The sequence below is a fragment of the Vitis riparia genome, chromosome 9 (assembly GCF_004353265.1).
Source record: "Vitis riparia cultivar Riparia Gloire de Montpellier isolate 1030 chromosome 9, EGFV_Vit.rip_1.0, whole genome shotgun sequence".
NCBI classification, from domain to species: domain Eukaryota; kingdom Viridiplantae; phylum Streptophyta; class Magnoliopsida; order Vitales; family Vitaceae; genus Vitis; species Vitis riparia.
The window spans coordinates 22233501-22249745 of NC_048439.1; the positions used below are offsets into that span (position 1 = coordinate 22233501).

The following is a 16245-nucleotide window of genomic DNA, read 5'->3' on the forward strand; positions in this document are numbered from 1 at the left end:
GGGGGGGGGGGGGTGTTGCTAGGGTTAGGGTTTTGGTTGCGGGAGAAAGCAGGAAGCTTTCGCAGTGAAAATGGCTATGGGCCTAGTCCGGCATTATAGCTCGGGTCGGGCCAGGCCCTTCTGAGCCCAAAGCCCCGGCCCATCTCTTTGCAACACAATTATGATATGATTACCTTTGTGGAACATAGATGAATTTTAGATGTGTTATAGTTATGAATAAATTTAAAGCACTATCCATGATTTTAGAAAACGTTTTTAATATAAAAAGTTTTTCTGAAAACGATTAGGATATTGATAAATTTTTTGAAACACTTGCAAAAATTTGAAAAATCACTTGTAAGGATGAAAAATTAATTATAGTATTTTCTAAAGAAACACTTAAGAAATGATTTTCCTAAAAACAATTTCAAAAACACTTTCAAATAAAACACTTTGATTAGAAACACTACCGAATACACTCTTATTTACTCACTTGAGGGATATAGAGTTGAATATAAAAACTTTTGAAAATTTTCATTTATCTAATATTTTATTTTGATCAATAAAATTATCATCCATTCTTCTCCATATCTCTAATGATTCTGAGCAAGTGATTACTGTCTTTACTATTCACAATAAAACAAAATTAATTAGATCAAATTCGAGCTAATTTGGTCTATAATTTCATTCTTTAAGTCAAATAACAATCGTCCAAATATATTTTCTAACTAGAATGATATTCATGTTGAATTGAGTGTCCTAATTATTGAATTTAGAAAGAATGGAGAAATGAAATTGCAACTTCTATTTCCTTAGTCAAAATATTATACTTTGATTGATAAAACTTTGGTTAATTCTTTTATAATATTAAACAAGAACTCTCAACCTCTTTCTAATTATAATAAATTACACATAATGAAAATAAGGTTTCAGGTCATCTTTTGAAAATGTCAAACATCTCAATTGATTGTTTTACTAACAAATTTTCTGCTCAAAATTAAGTTGTAAATATAGACTCAAATATCAGGATGTTGACCGTCCTATAACAATTAGTATTAGGTAAATTCAAAGTTCAATGGTAGGATTCAAACCAAGTTGTAAATGTGGACTCAAATATCAGGATGTTGACCGTGTTACAACAACTAGTATTAGGTAAATTAAAAGTATTATCAATTGTACGATTCAAACCGAAAACCATCTGGCATTTACTGGGATTATACTTTTTAGTATTTAGTTTGACCAACTGGGCTATCATAACATATCTTGTAAAAATGCATTATTTCAAACTTTTCTTTAGAAAAAAAAGATGAGTGAGAGGATTTATTTATTTATTTTTTATGATTAGATAGTGATAGTTTTTGGACAGTTTTAACTCTAAAAAACTGTTACCCATTTCTCAGTTTTTGTTGGATCGGGTCGGGTAACCGTTTAGACACCCAAACCCAATTCCAACAACAAAAAATTTGATCAACCCATATGTGACCTAGTCTTTCATAGATTTCACTATCAAATCCATTGACATGATTTAGACCGCGTCTTCTCACGTGATTTTCGAGTGCTTTAACGGGTCAATCACGAGCTAACATCTATTCATAAGGGAATGGAAAAAGAATCCAGATAGCTATGACTTTGTGGCTACCAAATAATGGTGCCAAATTGGATAGGGGCAAGTGGCATGGTGACTCTTTTTAGATGATAGGTATTGGTTCATGGCATGAAAGCCTTCTCTATCACTTCTCAAGGCTTTTTCTCAAGAAAAAAGGATTCTTCCAAATGGTCCCTCCCTCAAATCAACAAGTATCCAAAAAAAAAAAAATTAAAAAAAAAAGGAAAAATGGGGGAATGGAAAAGGTTCTTCACATGGCCTTTGGTCAAGAGGCACCTAGACTTTAGATTTTTATTGTATCTTGGAACTATTTCAATTTTGTTGTATTTGAATATTCTCTCTTTTCTTTACCTACTTTTGGTTGACTCATCTAATCCCTTGATGCAAACCCTTTAATTAAATTATCATTCTTTTTTAATTTTCATAATAAAATTTATGTCTCATTTCAAAAACTAGGTTTTTAATTTTGATTTCTTTGGAAATTAGGAATGAAATCGAAGTTATGATTTAAAACAACCCGTTTGTTTCAGTATCATAAAAGTTTCATAAAATATTAACTATTTTTCTACTTAGCATAAAAATTTGTTTATGAACCAATTTTTTCTTTAAGTTATGTTTGGTTCCAAGGAAATATCAAAGAAATAAAAGAATGTTTAGTTGGTTGTATTATGGAAAATAAAAAAAAAAATCAATTATAATTAAAACTAATTAAAAACTTATATATTTTGGAATTGTTTAATATTTATATTAATAAACTAAATAAATGGAATGAGTTTGAAATAAAAAATAAGAATAGTTTATTGATTTTAAAATTATTTTTTATTTTTCTTTATCTTTTATACTTTTCCTCTCTATTTTTTTCCTCAAATTTTCGGGAAACCAAACACAACATTAAAGTTTGATGAAAGTATTAGAAACATCTCAATAATTTCTTTTATGCTATATTAGGTTATGTTTAATTGATAGGATATAACATAGATAAGATAAGACACCCTATATAATATATAAGGTATAATATTAAACATAAAAGATATTTTTATTTATTTAATATCAAATCTTAAAATGCAATGTAATTTTTATTTAAAACAAATATGAAATATATAAAATACAATATATTTTTTATTTATTTTACAAATAAAATATAAATATGTTCCTCATGATATCCACAATAAATGATATCCTAAGATATCATATCATATCTCTTAAGATATATATATATATCTAATTAAATGTAATAAGATATTTATTTTTTTCCATATCATTTATACTTTTGATGTATTTGAATATTATATTCCAATGAGATATGCTATGTCGTGTTTTATGTTTGGTTTGCAGGAAAAAAAATAAAAGAATAGAATGAAAAATATCATACATTTAATTATTCAAATTTTGTTTAAAATAAAAATTATAGTATATCCCAATATTTTTTATTAAAAAATAAAATAAATCAGCATCTTAATTATTTATTTATTTTTTATGATATTTATGATTTAGATATTTAAAAATTATATAATGTTGTTAAATATAGAAAATAATTTGTATACAGTAAATATTTTATTAAATAACTTATATTTTCTCAATGAAAAAAAAAAATTAATTCTACTTTACCCCATGTCATATTTAATGAAATTCGTCATTTCTTTATTTTTATCTCCCTTTCTTTCTCCATTTTCCTTTTTTTTTTTTCAAATTTTAATGAAATTATTATTTTAGAATCATTTCCCTAATAATGTTTAAGAAATGGTTCATTCTTTCCTATTATTTGCTTTTATTTTTTTTTTCCTTTTTTTTATATTAATATTTTTGTTAATTTTCTCTAGATATCATACTCTTTTTTAATTTTAAATATATTAAAATGGTAATAATGAGTTCTCTAAATTAATTTATGTATATAAATAGCATTAAATTGTAGATTAATTTTTTCTTATTTTATTATGGATAAAATTATATTTTCTATAATTTTATTTATTATTACCAACCAAGTAGAGATTAATTATTTAGCTTTTTATTTTTTCATTTTTTTTAAAATTTTAAATATATTTTTAACATTTTAATTTTATTTAATAATTCCCACTATCAAATAATCTTTTTTCCAATATATTTATTTACTTATTTTTATCTTATTTTTATTATTTATATTTAACTATTTAATTAATTTTTTATAAAGGTTTTTTTTAAACAAATAATGCCAATACCTATACATTTTGATGATGATTTTAGGAATTTTTTATTTTTTAAAATATTAAAAATGCTTTAAAAAATCACTATCAAAAGTATTTTAAAAGTGTCACAATAAATATTTCAGATTTTTTTTTTTCTTAAAAAACATAAATATTTGATAGAAAATAAAATTTACAATATTTTATTGTTTTTTATATAATTTTTTTTCATAATTATATTACCAAATAAGGAAAAAAATTTAATAGGATAAATGTGTTGTCTTAGAGAATCATTGGAACCAGTCAATCTTCAAGCACCTTGCACTTTCTCTCCAACCAAACGGTAGGACACAAAAATGGTGGGGTCCAGACGCATGCCCCAAAAAGTGAAAAATATGCAAAACCCTAATGCCACAAAAGCCCTACACATACACCAAACAAGTTTGAATTGGAACTAAAAACTCTTGAAGATCTCAACTCAACTCGCCTCAACTCAGCGAAACTGAACTCAGAAGAAATATCCGACTCTTCGTCCACAATGATCCAAAAACGCACGTCCCAGGCAAGTCTATTTCTATGTCTGTTTCTCTCTCTAGACTCTCTCTCCCTCTCTTTAGATTTGGATTTATCTATAAGTTCACAGGCATTTTTTATTTTTTTGAATTGTGGGTTGTGCTGCAAAGTGAGTTTTGGTTCTAGGGTTTCTGAAAAGTTTTGATCTTTTGTGACAATGGCGTTGGAATCGGAATCGCAGAAGAAGAGCTACGGCGTTTTTGGCGACGTGTACGGGGTGATGATGGTCCCCAAAGAGCTCGAGATCGAAAAGGATGCTTCCATTGATCAGTTTCGTTTTCAGCTTCCCGATCTCAAGCAAGCTTTCCAAGTTAGTCTTGTTCTATTTTTTCGTTTCACTTTTTTTGTGGGTTGTGTTTGTTGGCCGAGAAATCTGAGGAAAATAATGATTTTCATTTTTTGCCTTTTTTTTTTCTCTTCGTTTACTACTGGGCGTGTTTAGTTGCTGAGAAAATTTAGGAAATAAAAGTCATTTATTTATCTTTTATTTTTCTACTGGGTTCTGTTAGGTTGTCGAGAAAACTGTGGGCATGGGATTCTTTATTTTTTATTTTTTAACTTTTCTATTTCACTTTTAGTGGGTTGTTTCCGATTTCTGAGGAGACTGAGGAAAACGATAGGACTCTCTCTCTATCTCTCTCTTTTCGGGTGGGGATAAGACTTATTAGTTTTCTGAGATGTCAACTTTTTCATTTCATATTTTTATTCGGTTCTGTTGATTAGGCGCAGTTGCTAATACTAATTTTTTCCCGGGTTCTGTTTGGTTTCTGAGAAAATGGGTGGGCGCTTGTTTAGTCAAATACTGGAAAGTGTAAGGTTTGAAAATTTGGCTTGTCGTTTTTCGGGCATTTTCTTGATGACCAAACAGGTTTTGTGGGCCATGAGAGGATTATTGTCGTGGAATTTTGAACAGTGCATCCGAGTTGAATGGTTGCATGACTGAGGGGCTTCGTTTTTATCAGCTTCCAAACAGTAAAAAAAAAGTCTTTGCCTGCCTAATTTATTTTCTTTTCCTATTCCTTGAGAATCAAACATCACATCAAGGATTTGTTCTCAGATCAGACTGTCTCTCTCTATTGTTAAGCTACTGTGGCTGATCAAATTCAGCCTTTTTTTTCTGTTGGAATTTTTGGAATGTCATGGTGGGCTTCCTTAGGGTGCGTTTGGAACCCTGGAATAGAGAAAGGGGATGGGAAATCCATTCAATTTCCCATTCATTGTGGCTTTTGGATTACAATTATAAATGAGAATAGGAATGAAAAATTCATTCATTCTAGTAAGAATTTTGATTATTATCGTCCATGTGATATTATGATTCACCTTAATACCGCTTCCATTCCATTATTGCATACCAAACAAACCCTAAAATTGATGTTGATTAATGTTATGTTTGGTTCCATGGAAAGTATTAAGGAAAGAAAAACAATATTAGGAAAAATGATTTGTCACCACCCTAAATGTTTCCACCTAGAATTGATTCCTATATGGAAGCTTTGCAAATTTGATCAATGCTATGTTTGGTTCTTTAAAATATAATTAAACTAATCTAGAAACTTGTATATTTTTAAATTATTTAAGTTTATATAGAAGAGAAACTATAAGTGAGATTAGTTCAAAGAAAATGTAAAAATAATTTATCAACTTTAAATTTATGTTATTTTCTTTTTATTTTCTTTTTCTTACATTTTTTATTTATCTTTATTTGCTTTTTCTTGCATTTTGGTAATTAGAATGCAATGCATTGATGTGATTCAGGATTTTGTGAGGACCCGAGAAGTTGGGGAATTTATAAGCGGGGCTTTAGCAGGGGCCATGACCAAAGCCGTTCTTGCTCCTCTTGAGACCATCAGGTTGACTTTTGATCTTTTTGTTTGTGATTTCCAACTTCTACACAAAGGTTTGTCATTTGATTCAGTAGTTTGATCTTTCCATTGCCCATTGCTTGTGAGGCCACTTGGGGGAAGATTCTCACCCTGGATAGGCTTAAAAAACGGGGATGACAGCTCCCCAATTGTTGTTTTTTGTGTGGTTGTGAAGAAGAAACTGTAAATCATATTCTTTTACACTGTACAGTGGTTAAGGTCCTCTAGGAGATCATACTCGCCTTGTTTGGGGTTCCGTGGGTGTTCCCAGAGATAGTTAAAGAGGTGTTGTTCAGTTGGAAGGACCCTTTTGTGAGGGAAAAAAGGAAAAAGATTTGGAATTCCATCCCGTTGTGTATTTTTTGGATGGTTTGGAAGGAGAGGAATAGGTTAGCTTTTAGGGGGGGGGGTCTTTAGCTATTCAGAAGCTCAAAAATTCTTTTGTTTGTAATATGTGGAGTTGGGCTCGGGTGTACATTGGTGAGGAGTCCTTGTCTCTCTTAGGCTTTTTGGAGTGGCTAGCGTCCACTTAAGGGCTGGTGAGGTTGTTTTTTTTTTTTGTGTTTTTTGGTTTAGGCTACTGTGTATACTCCCTGTATGCCTTGTGACTTTTTGCCACTTCTTAATCTATTGCTTGCTTATTTATCAAAAAAAAAAAAAAAGCTTGAATTATTTTCCGGTTAGGTAGAGCATTCTTTTGGTTCATTATCCCAAGATAGGATTTGGGTTTAAACTTTAGTCGTTTTAGTGAGACACCAAGTTTCATTGCCTTAGTTTAGAACCTGTCACTAGAGGTGCATGGCCCCAAATTCAATTCCTGTTATTGGTTGAATGCCCCTTATATTGGATCCCCATGGAAAGCCTGAAAGGCTCAGTCATGGAAGGTTCATTGGTTATAAAAAAAGGGTTTAGAACAGTTCGCTATGGAAAAATGGTGTAAATCCAGTTGGGGGTGCAAGTTCATTTCATTGAATCAATTTTTTGTGATTTGGTGGAATCACTTTAGTTGTATTGCAATATGGCATGTGATCTCAATATGACGGCAGAAGTTTAAGTTTGTGATTTTATAAATCTATCCACGGTTATTCTTTGTAATTGCTTATCTGATTTGTGTAACGTGTACATGTGTGCTTATATGCAGTTTCTATCATAATAAGAGGATGAACATTGTAAATAAATGATGCAAAGACATGGTTATTGTTAGAAGGATTGGCTAATTTTGTGGAATAAGATGAAGTTGTACTTGTACCTAATATTCTATGGTTTTTTCATGATTTGATACCAATCTTGAGACCTCATTGCTAAAAATTGCATTACCATTGATTTAATCTTTCATTTGCTCTAGTTCTACATGTGCTCGGGTTTTCGAAAGATTGAATCTGAGGTAGAAATGTAATGGATGATCAGAAGTATGTGAAATTGCAGGACAAGAATGGTGGTGGGCATTGGGTCGAAAAACATTTCGGGTAGTTTCATAGAGGTCATTGAGCAGCAGGGTTGGCAAGGGCTGTGGGCCGGGAACACAATTAACATGCTGCGCATAATCCCTACACAGGCGATAGAGTTTGCAACATTTGAGTGTGTCAAGCGAACGATGACAGAAGCCCAGGAGAAATGGAGCACAAAGGAATGCCCTAAGTTGCAGATTGGTCCTGTCAGTCTTAACTTATCTATCTCATGGATCTCCCCCATTGCCGTGGCGGGTGCAGCTGCTGGAATTGTTAGCACGCTTGCTTGCCACCCTCTTGAAGTTTTGAAGGTATTTTCATAGCTTTATTTCTTGTGAATCTTCTGTTATTTTTAATGTTGAGTAACCAACGTTTCTAAGATCATGTGTTAATAGAGGGCGTGCTAGAACTCGAGACCATGGATTAACCAAAACTCTGATTCCACCTTGAGCAACCAACCTTCCTAAAAACTTAAGTTATTAAGATTTGAACTTATAATGTATATCATGCTCTAATCTTTTGTTTAGAGAATTTAAAATAATTTTGTCGGTTTGGATTTTAGGACCTTTGAAGCATGGAAATTGGAAGAATTCTAGGGAAACTGATTCCTTTCTCTCGTTAAATTCCATACAGGATCGGTTGACTGTTAGTCCAGACATTTACCCTAGTATAAGTGTTGCAGTGAGCAAGATTCACAATGATGGTGGGATCGGAGCATTCTATGCCGGCATTTCACCTACACTGATTGGCATGCTCCCATACAGCACATGCTACTATTTCATGTATGAAACAATGAAGAAATCGTACTGCACAGCAAAGAATAAAACATCTCTCAACCGTCCCGAGATGCTCTTGATTGGAGCTCTCTCAGGTGACAATCGTCTATCTGGTTTGAAAGCTCCTTGGTTTCTGTTTTCTGCTGGGCAACATCCCCTTCCCTCTCCCCTGTAATAAGCTTGGGTTCAGTTTCAGAATGGTAGGAAGATCTGGGTTGTGATCTCTTTAACATTTTCCTGTGTTTGCCTAGCAGGAAAATCTAACTTTCCCATGGGAGTGAGGGACAGTGTCATAGATTTCCCTTTCTCTTGGGAGACATAGGAATTAGAGTTGGAGTACGAGTTTCATTTGCTTTTAATCTGTTGACAGGTTTTACGGCAAGCACAATCAGCTTCCCATTGGAGGTGGCAAGGAAGCGGCTGATGGTTGGAGCTCTACAGGGCAAGTGTCCACCCCACATGGCGGCAGCACTGTCAGAAGTTATTCGGGAGCAGGGAATCATGGGTCTCTACAGAGGGTGGGGTGCAAGCTGTTTGAAAGTCATGCCCTCCTCTGGCATCACCTGGATGTTTTATGAGGCTTGGAAAGATATATTACTTGCAGAGAGACGACATCTATAACGACTCTTCTAAGACTCTGCTACATTGGTTGGTCCTCAGTTTGTTTGGTAGGCTGAGTACCAGGGCTCGGAGATGTGCTCGAGCCAGGATTCTGAAGACGAGAAGCTTATGTGAGCGGATTCGGAAGATAAGAAGCTTATGTGAAGGAGGCTGACTTCACGGGGATCATAAAGTGGGCTCTTTGACCCTTGAGCCCCATCAATAACGAATGATTTGTACTGACAAATGTTTTTTAATTTAAGGAGGAAATATTAATACAAGTTTTCAGTTTCTGTTGAAATTACTGCAAACTACTTCATGGTGTTGCTCAGTTGAAACTAGAAGGTATGGTTTGGGAAGGGATACCCTTATCTACCATAAGAGGGTGAGGCAGTTATAGAAAGGTTTAGGGTTTGAGGATAGGCATGATCCTGAGCCGCCGTCCAATGGCTGCGATGCCATTTTGAGTTAGAATGTTGTATACACTTAGGAAAGAGACATGCCTGCGAACAGGAAACTGGAAAAAATGACTAGTCAATTAAGATTCCTCCAGGGTTTGGAAAGTTTGTTGCACATGAGGTATGTAGCAGGGAGGAAAGGAGACGCACACATCCATGCTATGTTGTTTTCATCGGTTTCCATATTAGGTGGGAAGGATTTGGGTGATGGGGTTTGGGTGGTCTAGTTTGAGGGTTGTCAGATGATCCAAATCTTCATTGGCAGTATTCAAACCCTAGCTGAATCACAGGGCCAATGTTTTGGATTTTTCTTTTGATCGATCCATTGTTCAAGTCAGGTTCTTCAGTATCACAGAATAACACCTTGCATTACGGCCAACTCTACAGGCAATATGAGCCTCTATGACCAATATTTATCCCAAGCCTTGTTAGGCTTCCAGACAGGAGAATGATCAACTAAAAAAAAAAACAAGAAACAGGCTAAACCTGGTGAAGCTGTATCAAGAATCATACAAGACTGGCTATACCCGAGCAGTTGATCTTCAGAAAGCAGGTAGACAAGTAGTCTGAAAAACAGTTTTTCGTGCGAAGCAAACTGTCCATGCTCATTAGTCTAGTAAATCACCTAGCATTAAGAGTTAGCATTAGCATCCTGAATCGTGTGATGGCCGAGGTTTTTAAAGCCCTTACACAAGATTTGCACATCTAATAACCAATTATTGTAAAAATAATTCTTGCTATTAGGACAACATAAGCAAAACTTGCTATTCATTTCTCTATTCCTCCAATGGATTTGTTCTACACTGGGAAAAAATAACAGTTCATTTCTCAGACAAAAAAAAAAAAACAAAGAAAAGAAAAGAAAAGAAAAAAGACAGGACAGTTGTATTTACAAGGGAACAATAAGTAGCTGCTGGTAATCTTGAGCCAGAGAGCAAAATACTTGATACATGCAGGGGATGATGAAACCTATATGTTATCTCTTCTCCTCATGAACCGAGACATACATGCACAGATTGTCTGTGAGTTCTCGGCAAACATGTATAGACAGAACAACCACAATCCTGTTTCAGCAAGCGCAATTAGAGATTAAGGCTAAATCAAAGAACTTTGTGCACCTAAAAAGTTAAGGAATGCTAAGAACTGATTTTGTTTTTCAATTTAAAGACCCATTATGCCTTTTGTTTATGCTGGGCAGCTGGGGTGAGTTTTGGTGATTTAGCCATCTCAACTGTTTCTAATGGAGTTTGTTGTTCCATCAGGAGATGCTTTGTAATGATTTTCCAAATTAATTGAATTCTGTGACTGGCAGATGTATCTGTATTAAGTTATTAACACCATCAAACAAGTGCTTACAAGCTGATCTCTGTAGCAGCGTAAGCAAAATTCAACATAACGAATTGATTGTTTCACAAGAAGAACAATATCATTATTCTATGTAAACTAACTCAATGCTTAATATGAGATGAAAGCAATGTAGATAGTAAGCTTGATTCCAAAAATTCAAAAGAAAATGTACTAAAAATTATAAACAACAAAACATCGAAGGTGTAAGCAGAGGAAAGCTGCATGAGTTTCCTAAAAATGTTTTCCAGAAATAGATTTGCATGTACATAATGGTATCATAAAATTATTGGTCAGCAGGCAAGAAACAGAAAAAAGGCAATCAGACATCATACAAGTGGATTTTTCTCTGCCCTAGAGATAAAACCAAGCAGATGACATGAAGTTTGCAGCACGGTGTTGCTAGAATTTTCAAGATGCTTGGGTTATATATTGTTTCTCTTCCTTCTGTTGTTCAAGTATAAAGGATGGGAATTGTGATTGGAGGACACCCCTTTAAACTACTAAACTGCTGATGGTATACTCAAAATTTGAAAAGAGAAGAAACCGTAAATGAAACAAGATGAGTTTGGATTTAAATGTCACTGTATACTTGTGTCCACCTAAGCACAGTTCCAACGAATAATTTCATGACCTTCCCCTAAAGCCTTTTGATTTGTCTCACACAAGGAATGAGATTAAAATAGCTCAGCAGCTTTAGAAAAACTCTCTACTTGCATATCATCAAGCAAAAGCAACACAACAAAAGTGACAAGGTATAAGACGACCATAGTTGTTAACTCATAAAACCTAATATGTACCATTTTTTTTTTACCAAATTGTGTATCGTTGTGTATCATAAGTTACTTAATATAGTGAACATAAATATAAAAACTATGTATATATAATGGAAGCAAGATATATACAGTAATATATAACTAATTCATGAAAAATAGTAAGATTTAAAGGATTAACCTATATCATAACATGTGAAAACAATGAATCCTAGAGTTTTAAAAAGTTTAATTTAACAACACATAAATTTAATGTATAGGATCATCACAAAGTCTATAAAAATAAATTTTTTAAATTATTAGATATGATTTTCAATTCCAAATTCTTTTTTTTTTTTTGATAAGTAAACGTACAGAGAAAATATATTAGAATAAAGGGCGCCTTAAGGCTGACCCAAAGCATACAAGGGGTATACAAGAGGCATCAAAAAGCAAGAACAAAAAGAAGAGGGGATACAAAAAATCACTTGACTTCAATTGGAACCCAACCAATCAAAAAAGTTGATTAAAAGAAGAGGCCCTTCATCTACAAAAGAATTTTTCATCCTATGAATCGAAAGCTCCTCATTTTCAAAAGCAATTCTATTTCTTTCCTTCCAAACCGCCCAAAGCAATTTTTAATTCCAAATTCTAACCAAGCATATATGCTTAAACGTGGTGTTGTATATATCCTGTCATCTCCAAGTTCTAACTTTTGATATTGGTTATCATTCCTTTCCCACCAAATAAATATATAAATAAAAATTAATATACTAAGTACAAGTTTGTGTTCACCAGTCACCATTACTTCCAATGTTAATAATATTCTTCAAATGAAATTTCTTCAATATTTATTGTAAGAATAAAATTACTTTGGCCTTCAATAACAAAAATATAGTTTTTCATGTAGGATTATTTTAAACACACACCCCCCCCCCCCCCAAACTCCTCTTTTTCTCTCTCTCAATCAATTTATAAATTTGGTTTATATGTTTTAAACCATTAATATAATAATTATTTTAATAAACAAAATTTTGATTGATTTTTAACAACTTATATCATGTATCACAAGTTTTTAACAACTTTGAGGGTGATGACTAGTGTATATACTGTTGTATCGTTATATCTCATAGCATATATATATATATATATATATATATGTATGTATCACATATCTTATATCATGTATCATATATGTATGTGAGATACATTTAAGATAAGATATGGATTGCGATACGTATTAATTTCCATAAAAAATGTATCACACTGTGTTTCGTAAGATTTTAACAAATTTGAGGGTGATAGTTAGTGCATATATTGTTGTATCGTTATATCTCATATCAATTTCTATATATAAAAAAAAAGAATTATATTATTGTATCATATTTTGTATCGTAAGTTTTGAGCAACCATGAAAGTGACAACTAGAAAGATAATTTGATAAAATTGAATGGAAGTTTTGGCATGAATCATTCCAAGAAGTAAATTTTGCTTTAAACACCATATTGAAACTAATGTCAGACAAAGCAAAGAAAAGAAGAAGCACATGGCTCACATACCGGCATAAGCAACTGTAACACCTGAGACCACCCGTCCTAAAGCTGATAGCACATAAAGACAGACAACCACCTGAAGAGAGACAAATATGAAATCAACAGTTTGGAAACTTAAAAGCTTAAGCAATCTTATTTACACTAAAAATACAGTAAAGAGATGTATTACAACATGACATAGAGTAATATGAGATGGATCTCTGAACTAGTCCATCCTATGTTCCAACATGGTGCTTTTAAAGCTTGCTGAATTGTGCCGGTACTTTAGAATTCTTTGATTTTTCTATCTCAGATGGAGGCTTACATCGCAGAAACATGATTTATCAAGAATGTATAAAAACCTCGTTAAACAACAACGACAACAATGAAGTTGTTAAAGATTACCTTAACAAAGAGCCTCTTATCATGCCCAGTTGCTGCAACTCTCAAAACAGACTCAGCCGCCCCTATCGTGTTAGCCATGCATGCTACAATGTTATTAGCAGTGTCCTGAGATATCTGCCACTCGAGGGGATCCACAGGAACCCTGCAAAAATCATATCAGAGTAAACTTAAATGATACAAACATGAAGTTCGTTATAATAGCTGAAAGAAGATATAGAGATTAAGTGCAAAAGATATAATCACCAAGGTAACTAGCTCAAAGAACCAGGAAATGATTCAATCAAGCTCAATTTTGATAAATCTAACTAGTTAAAGTAGTTTCATAGATCAAGGTCAGACAGGATGAATCTGAATTTGGTAGTTGGGTTTGCGTCAATTGGATCGGACTTTTAACTTTTCCCTATCAAAACCAAAAAGAGTACAAAACCTATTCAGGACTTGATCATTTTTTCCCCATATCTTTTGATTCTTTTCCCACAATAAATCACCAAACAAGAGACATCATACTAAACTGGGGGCCAATTTCCACTACAACTTCTTTAATCCACCTATCTGTGCAATTGTACTGAATTTTCCTCTTTACATTTCACAAATTGAAGACCATCAAAAAAAGAAGTTATTCCACATCTTTTCCCACATCTTCATCCTAACCAAACGGAACCTAGTCCCATTCATTTTCCCCTTTTTCTCCCTTTCCCTAAGCCAAAAAACAGCAGAAAACACAGTGAAAATCTCTCTCTCTCTCTCTCTCTTCCTTTTACATCTTTTCCTAAATTTTCTCAGCAACCAAACGGAAGACAATCCCAAAATGAATCACACAGGGCTCGCCTCAATTGTATAAACTTCTCATGAAGTCAGTTTCCCTTTCCCAAAACCAAAAAAAGCAGAAAACAGCTAAAACCTCATCATTTTTTCCCACATATTTCCCAATTTCTCAGCAACCAATCGGCGCCAAATCCAACAATAAATCACCCAGTATTTACCTTGTGTAAATTTCTCCAATTTTCCCTTCCTCTAAACCAGTCAAGGCCTCATCCTTTTGTCCCACATCTTTTTCCAAAGTCTCGCAGCAACCAAACGGAGCCCAATGCCACAATAAATCACCCAGTACTTGCCTTAATTGTGTAAACTTCCCCATTTTATTTCCCCAAAAGCAAAAGCATCAAGATAACGTCCAAATCTCATCTTCAATTTCCACACCTTTTCCCCCATTTTCCCAGCATCCAGACAACGCGCAATTCCACAATAAATCACAAAAGCGCCTAAAACAAGCAAAAACAACAACAAAATAGAATTCCTATTCAGGGGGAAAAAAAAACTCACCTCAAAATCTCCTTTTTTGTTTGTTTGTTTGTTTTTTTTTTTGGTTTTTACTTCATTTTCCCATCAACCAAACGGAGCCCAACCCCACAACAAATCACGAAACCACACTCAACCACCCAAAACAACCAAAAACCAACAGCAAAAATAAATAAATAAAAACCGAGAGGGAGAGAGTACGAAATGTTGATCTGGCGAAAGAGGAGGCCAAGAATGGCGAGAGAGCAGAGAAGGACGATGAGGACATCGGAGACGAGGGTGAGAAGCGTGGAATTCCGATAAGCACAGTGGTAGTAGATTAGGGTTCCGCAGATCATCACTATCACAGGCTTCCCTATCTCAGCTCTGTAATCCATCTCCCTATTCCTTCGATTTCTCTCTTCCTCCTCCAATTCTGACTTTCCCGTTTTGAATTCCACGAATCTTACGTCACGCATCATCAGAAATACTTGACTACTGAATAATTGTGACAAAATTGAAGACCATTACAACTCTACATCATTTTCAATACTAACGCTGTCGCTACCACACCTTGCAAATATTTGGTAAAACGATAAAATAATTCCCATACCTTTTAAGACTATGTTTGGTTGTTAGGAAATTTCTAAAAAGATAGAGAAAATGTGGAAAAAAAAAAAAAAACTTTATATCATTTTTAATTGTTATATAAAAATATGTGAATTTTTAATTAATTTTAATTATATTATATATATATATATATATATATATATAAAATTAAATTTATATCATAAAATTAAATTCGCAATATTTTAAAAAAAACAAACCAAAAAAATTATTTTTTAAATACGACTTATCCGAATAAGTTACATTTTCATTTTAAAAAATTATTTTTAAAAACAACTTATCTAAGAGTGTTTTTATTCTTTTAACTTAAAAACGAGTTTCAAAATACATAGCCAAATGGGTCTAATTTTTTTTTTTTAAATTTTAAAAGTATTTCCTAAATTTTACCAAATACTTTGATTTTTCTTTTTTCTTTTTTATAAAAAAAAACACTTTTTACTTTGAAAGTATTTTTGAAAAATACTACCAAACAGAAAAGGTCAATCCAAACAAGGCATAAATCCGCAGTCAAAACCAGAGTTCCAAAGATCAGTAAGATATAGGGAGGTGCAGCACTGAGCAGGCAAAGGACCTAACCCAAATGACAGACCACCATGGATAAAATTTTCTAGGTGGTGAAATTCTACAACAAAGTGGAAGAAAAATAGGAAGTCTTAACAATCTCAGGAGAACATATGAATTCCTCATTTTCTCAGCAACCAAACAGCATACAAGTAGCAAAACAACAACTATTTCCCATGATAAACAACTTTGCAAGCAATAAGACCTTTTCTTTCTTGAACAATCACCATTTTTTGATTATTTTTTTATACATAAATATACATAAATACAGTTGAATCTATATAA

At 33.0% G+C, this 16245-nt stretch overlaps 2 protein-coding genes across 4 annotated transcripts; one reads left to right on the forward strand and one right to left on the reverse strand.

The window, feature by feature from the left end:
* Nucleotides 1-4100: 4100 nt before the first annotated feature.
* Nucleotides 4101-9304, forward strand: LOC117922106 (probable mitochondrial adenine nucleotide transporter BTL1). 2 transcript variants are annotated; one of them, XM_034840127.1, is made up of 6 exons: nt 4101-4306; nt 4499-4627; nt 6073-6167; nt 7605-7938; nt 8261-8498; nt 8774-9304. In XM_034840127.1, the coding sequence occupies exons 1-6, from the start codon at nt 4283-4285 to the stop codon at nt 9022-9024; spliced, it is 1071 nt and encodes a 356-aa protein (XP_034696018.1). In that variant the 5' UTR covers nt 4101-4282; the 3' UTR covers nt 9025-9304. The 2 variants fall into 2 exon arrangements, with proteins under 2 accessions (XP_034696018.1, XP_034696019.1); XM_034840128.1 differs by lacking the exon at nt 4101-4306 and having other exon boundaries at nt 4321-4627.
* An 897-nt stretch (nt 9305-10201) lies between these two features.
* LOC117922107 (reticulon-like protein B23) lies at nt 10202-15333 on the reverse strand. Of its 2 annotated transcripts, none has more exons than XM_034840129.1 (4): nt 14995-15333; nt 13495-13636; nt 13117-13186; nt 10202-10525 (listed from the first exon to the last, which is right to left on the reverse strand). In XM_034840129.1, exons 1-4 carry the CDS (start codon nt 15252-15254, stop codon nt 10431-10433), a joined length of 567 nt encoding a protein of 188 aa, XP_034696020.1. In that variant the 5' UTR covers nt 15255-15333; the 3' UTR covers nt 10202-10430. The 2 variants fall into 2 exon arrangements, with proteins under 2 accessions (XP_034696020.1, XP_034696021.1); XM_034840130.1 differs by lacking the exon at nt 14995-15333 and adding an exon at nt 14478-14910.
* Between the last annotated feature and the right edge of the window lie 912 nt (nt 15334-16245).

Excerpts from the sequence above, each read along its gene's own strand:
- LOC117922106 (XM_034840127.1), top strand. The coding sequence starts at position 4,283 with ATGATCCAAAAACGCACGTCCCAG. Across the intron at positions 4,307-4,498 it reads TCCAAAAACGCACGTCCCAG|AAGAAGAGCTACGGCGTTTT; the intron begins GCAAGTCTATTT and ends TCGGAATCGCAG. Across the intron at positions 6,168-7,604 it reads GCTCCTCTTGAGACCATCAG|GACAAGAATGGTGGTGGGCA; the intron begins GTTGACTTTTGA and ends GTGAAATTGCAG.
- LOC117922107 (XM_034840129.1), bottom strand. The coding sequence starts at position 15,254 with ATGATGCGTGACGTAAGATTCGTGGAATTCAAAACGGGAAAGTCAGAA. Across the intron at positions 13,637-14,994 it reads TTTCGCCAGATCAACATTTC|GGTTCCTGTGGATCCCCTCG; the intron begins GTACTCTCTCCC and ends TGATTTTTGCAG. Across the intron at positions 10,526-13,116 it reads TGTTACAGTTGCTTATGCCG|GATTGTGGTTGTTCTGTCTA; the intron begins GTATGTGAGCCA and ends TTGCTGAAACAG.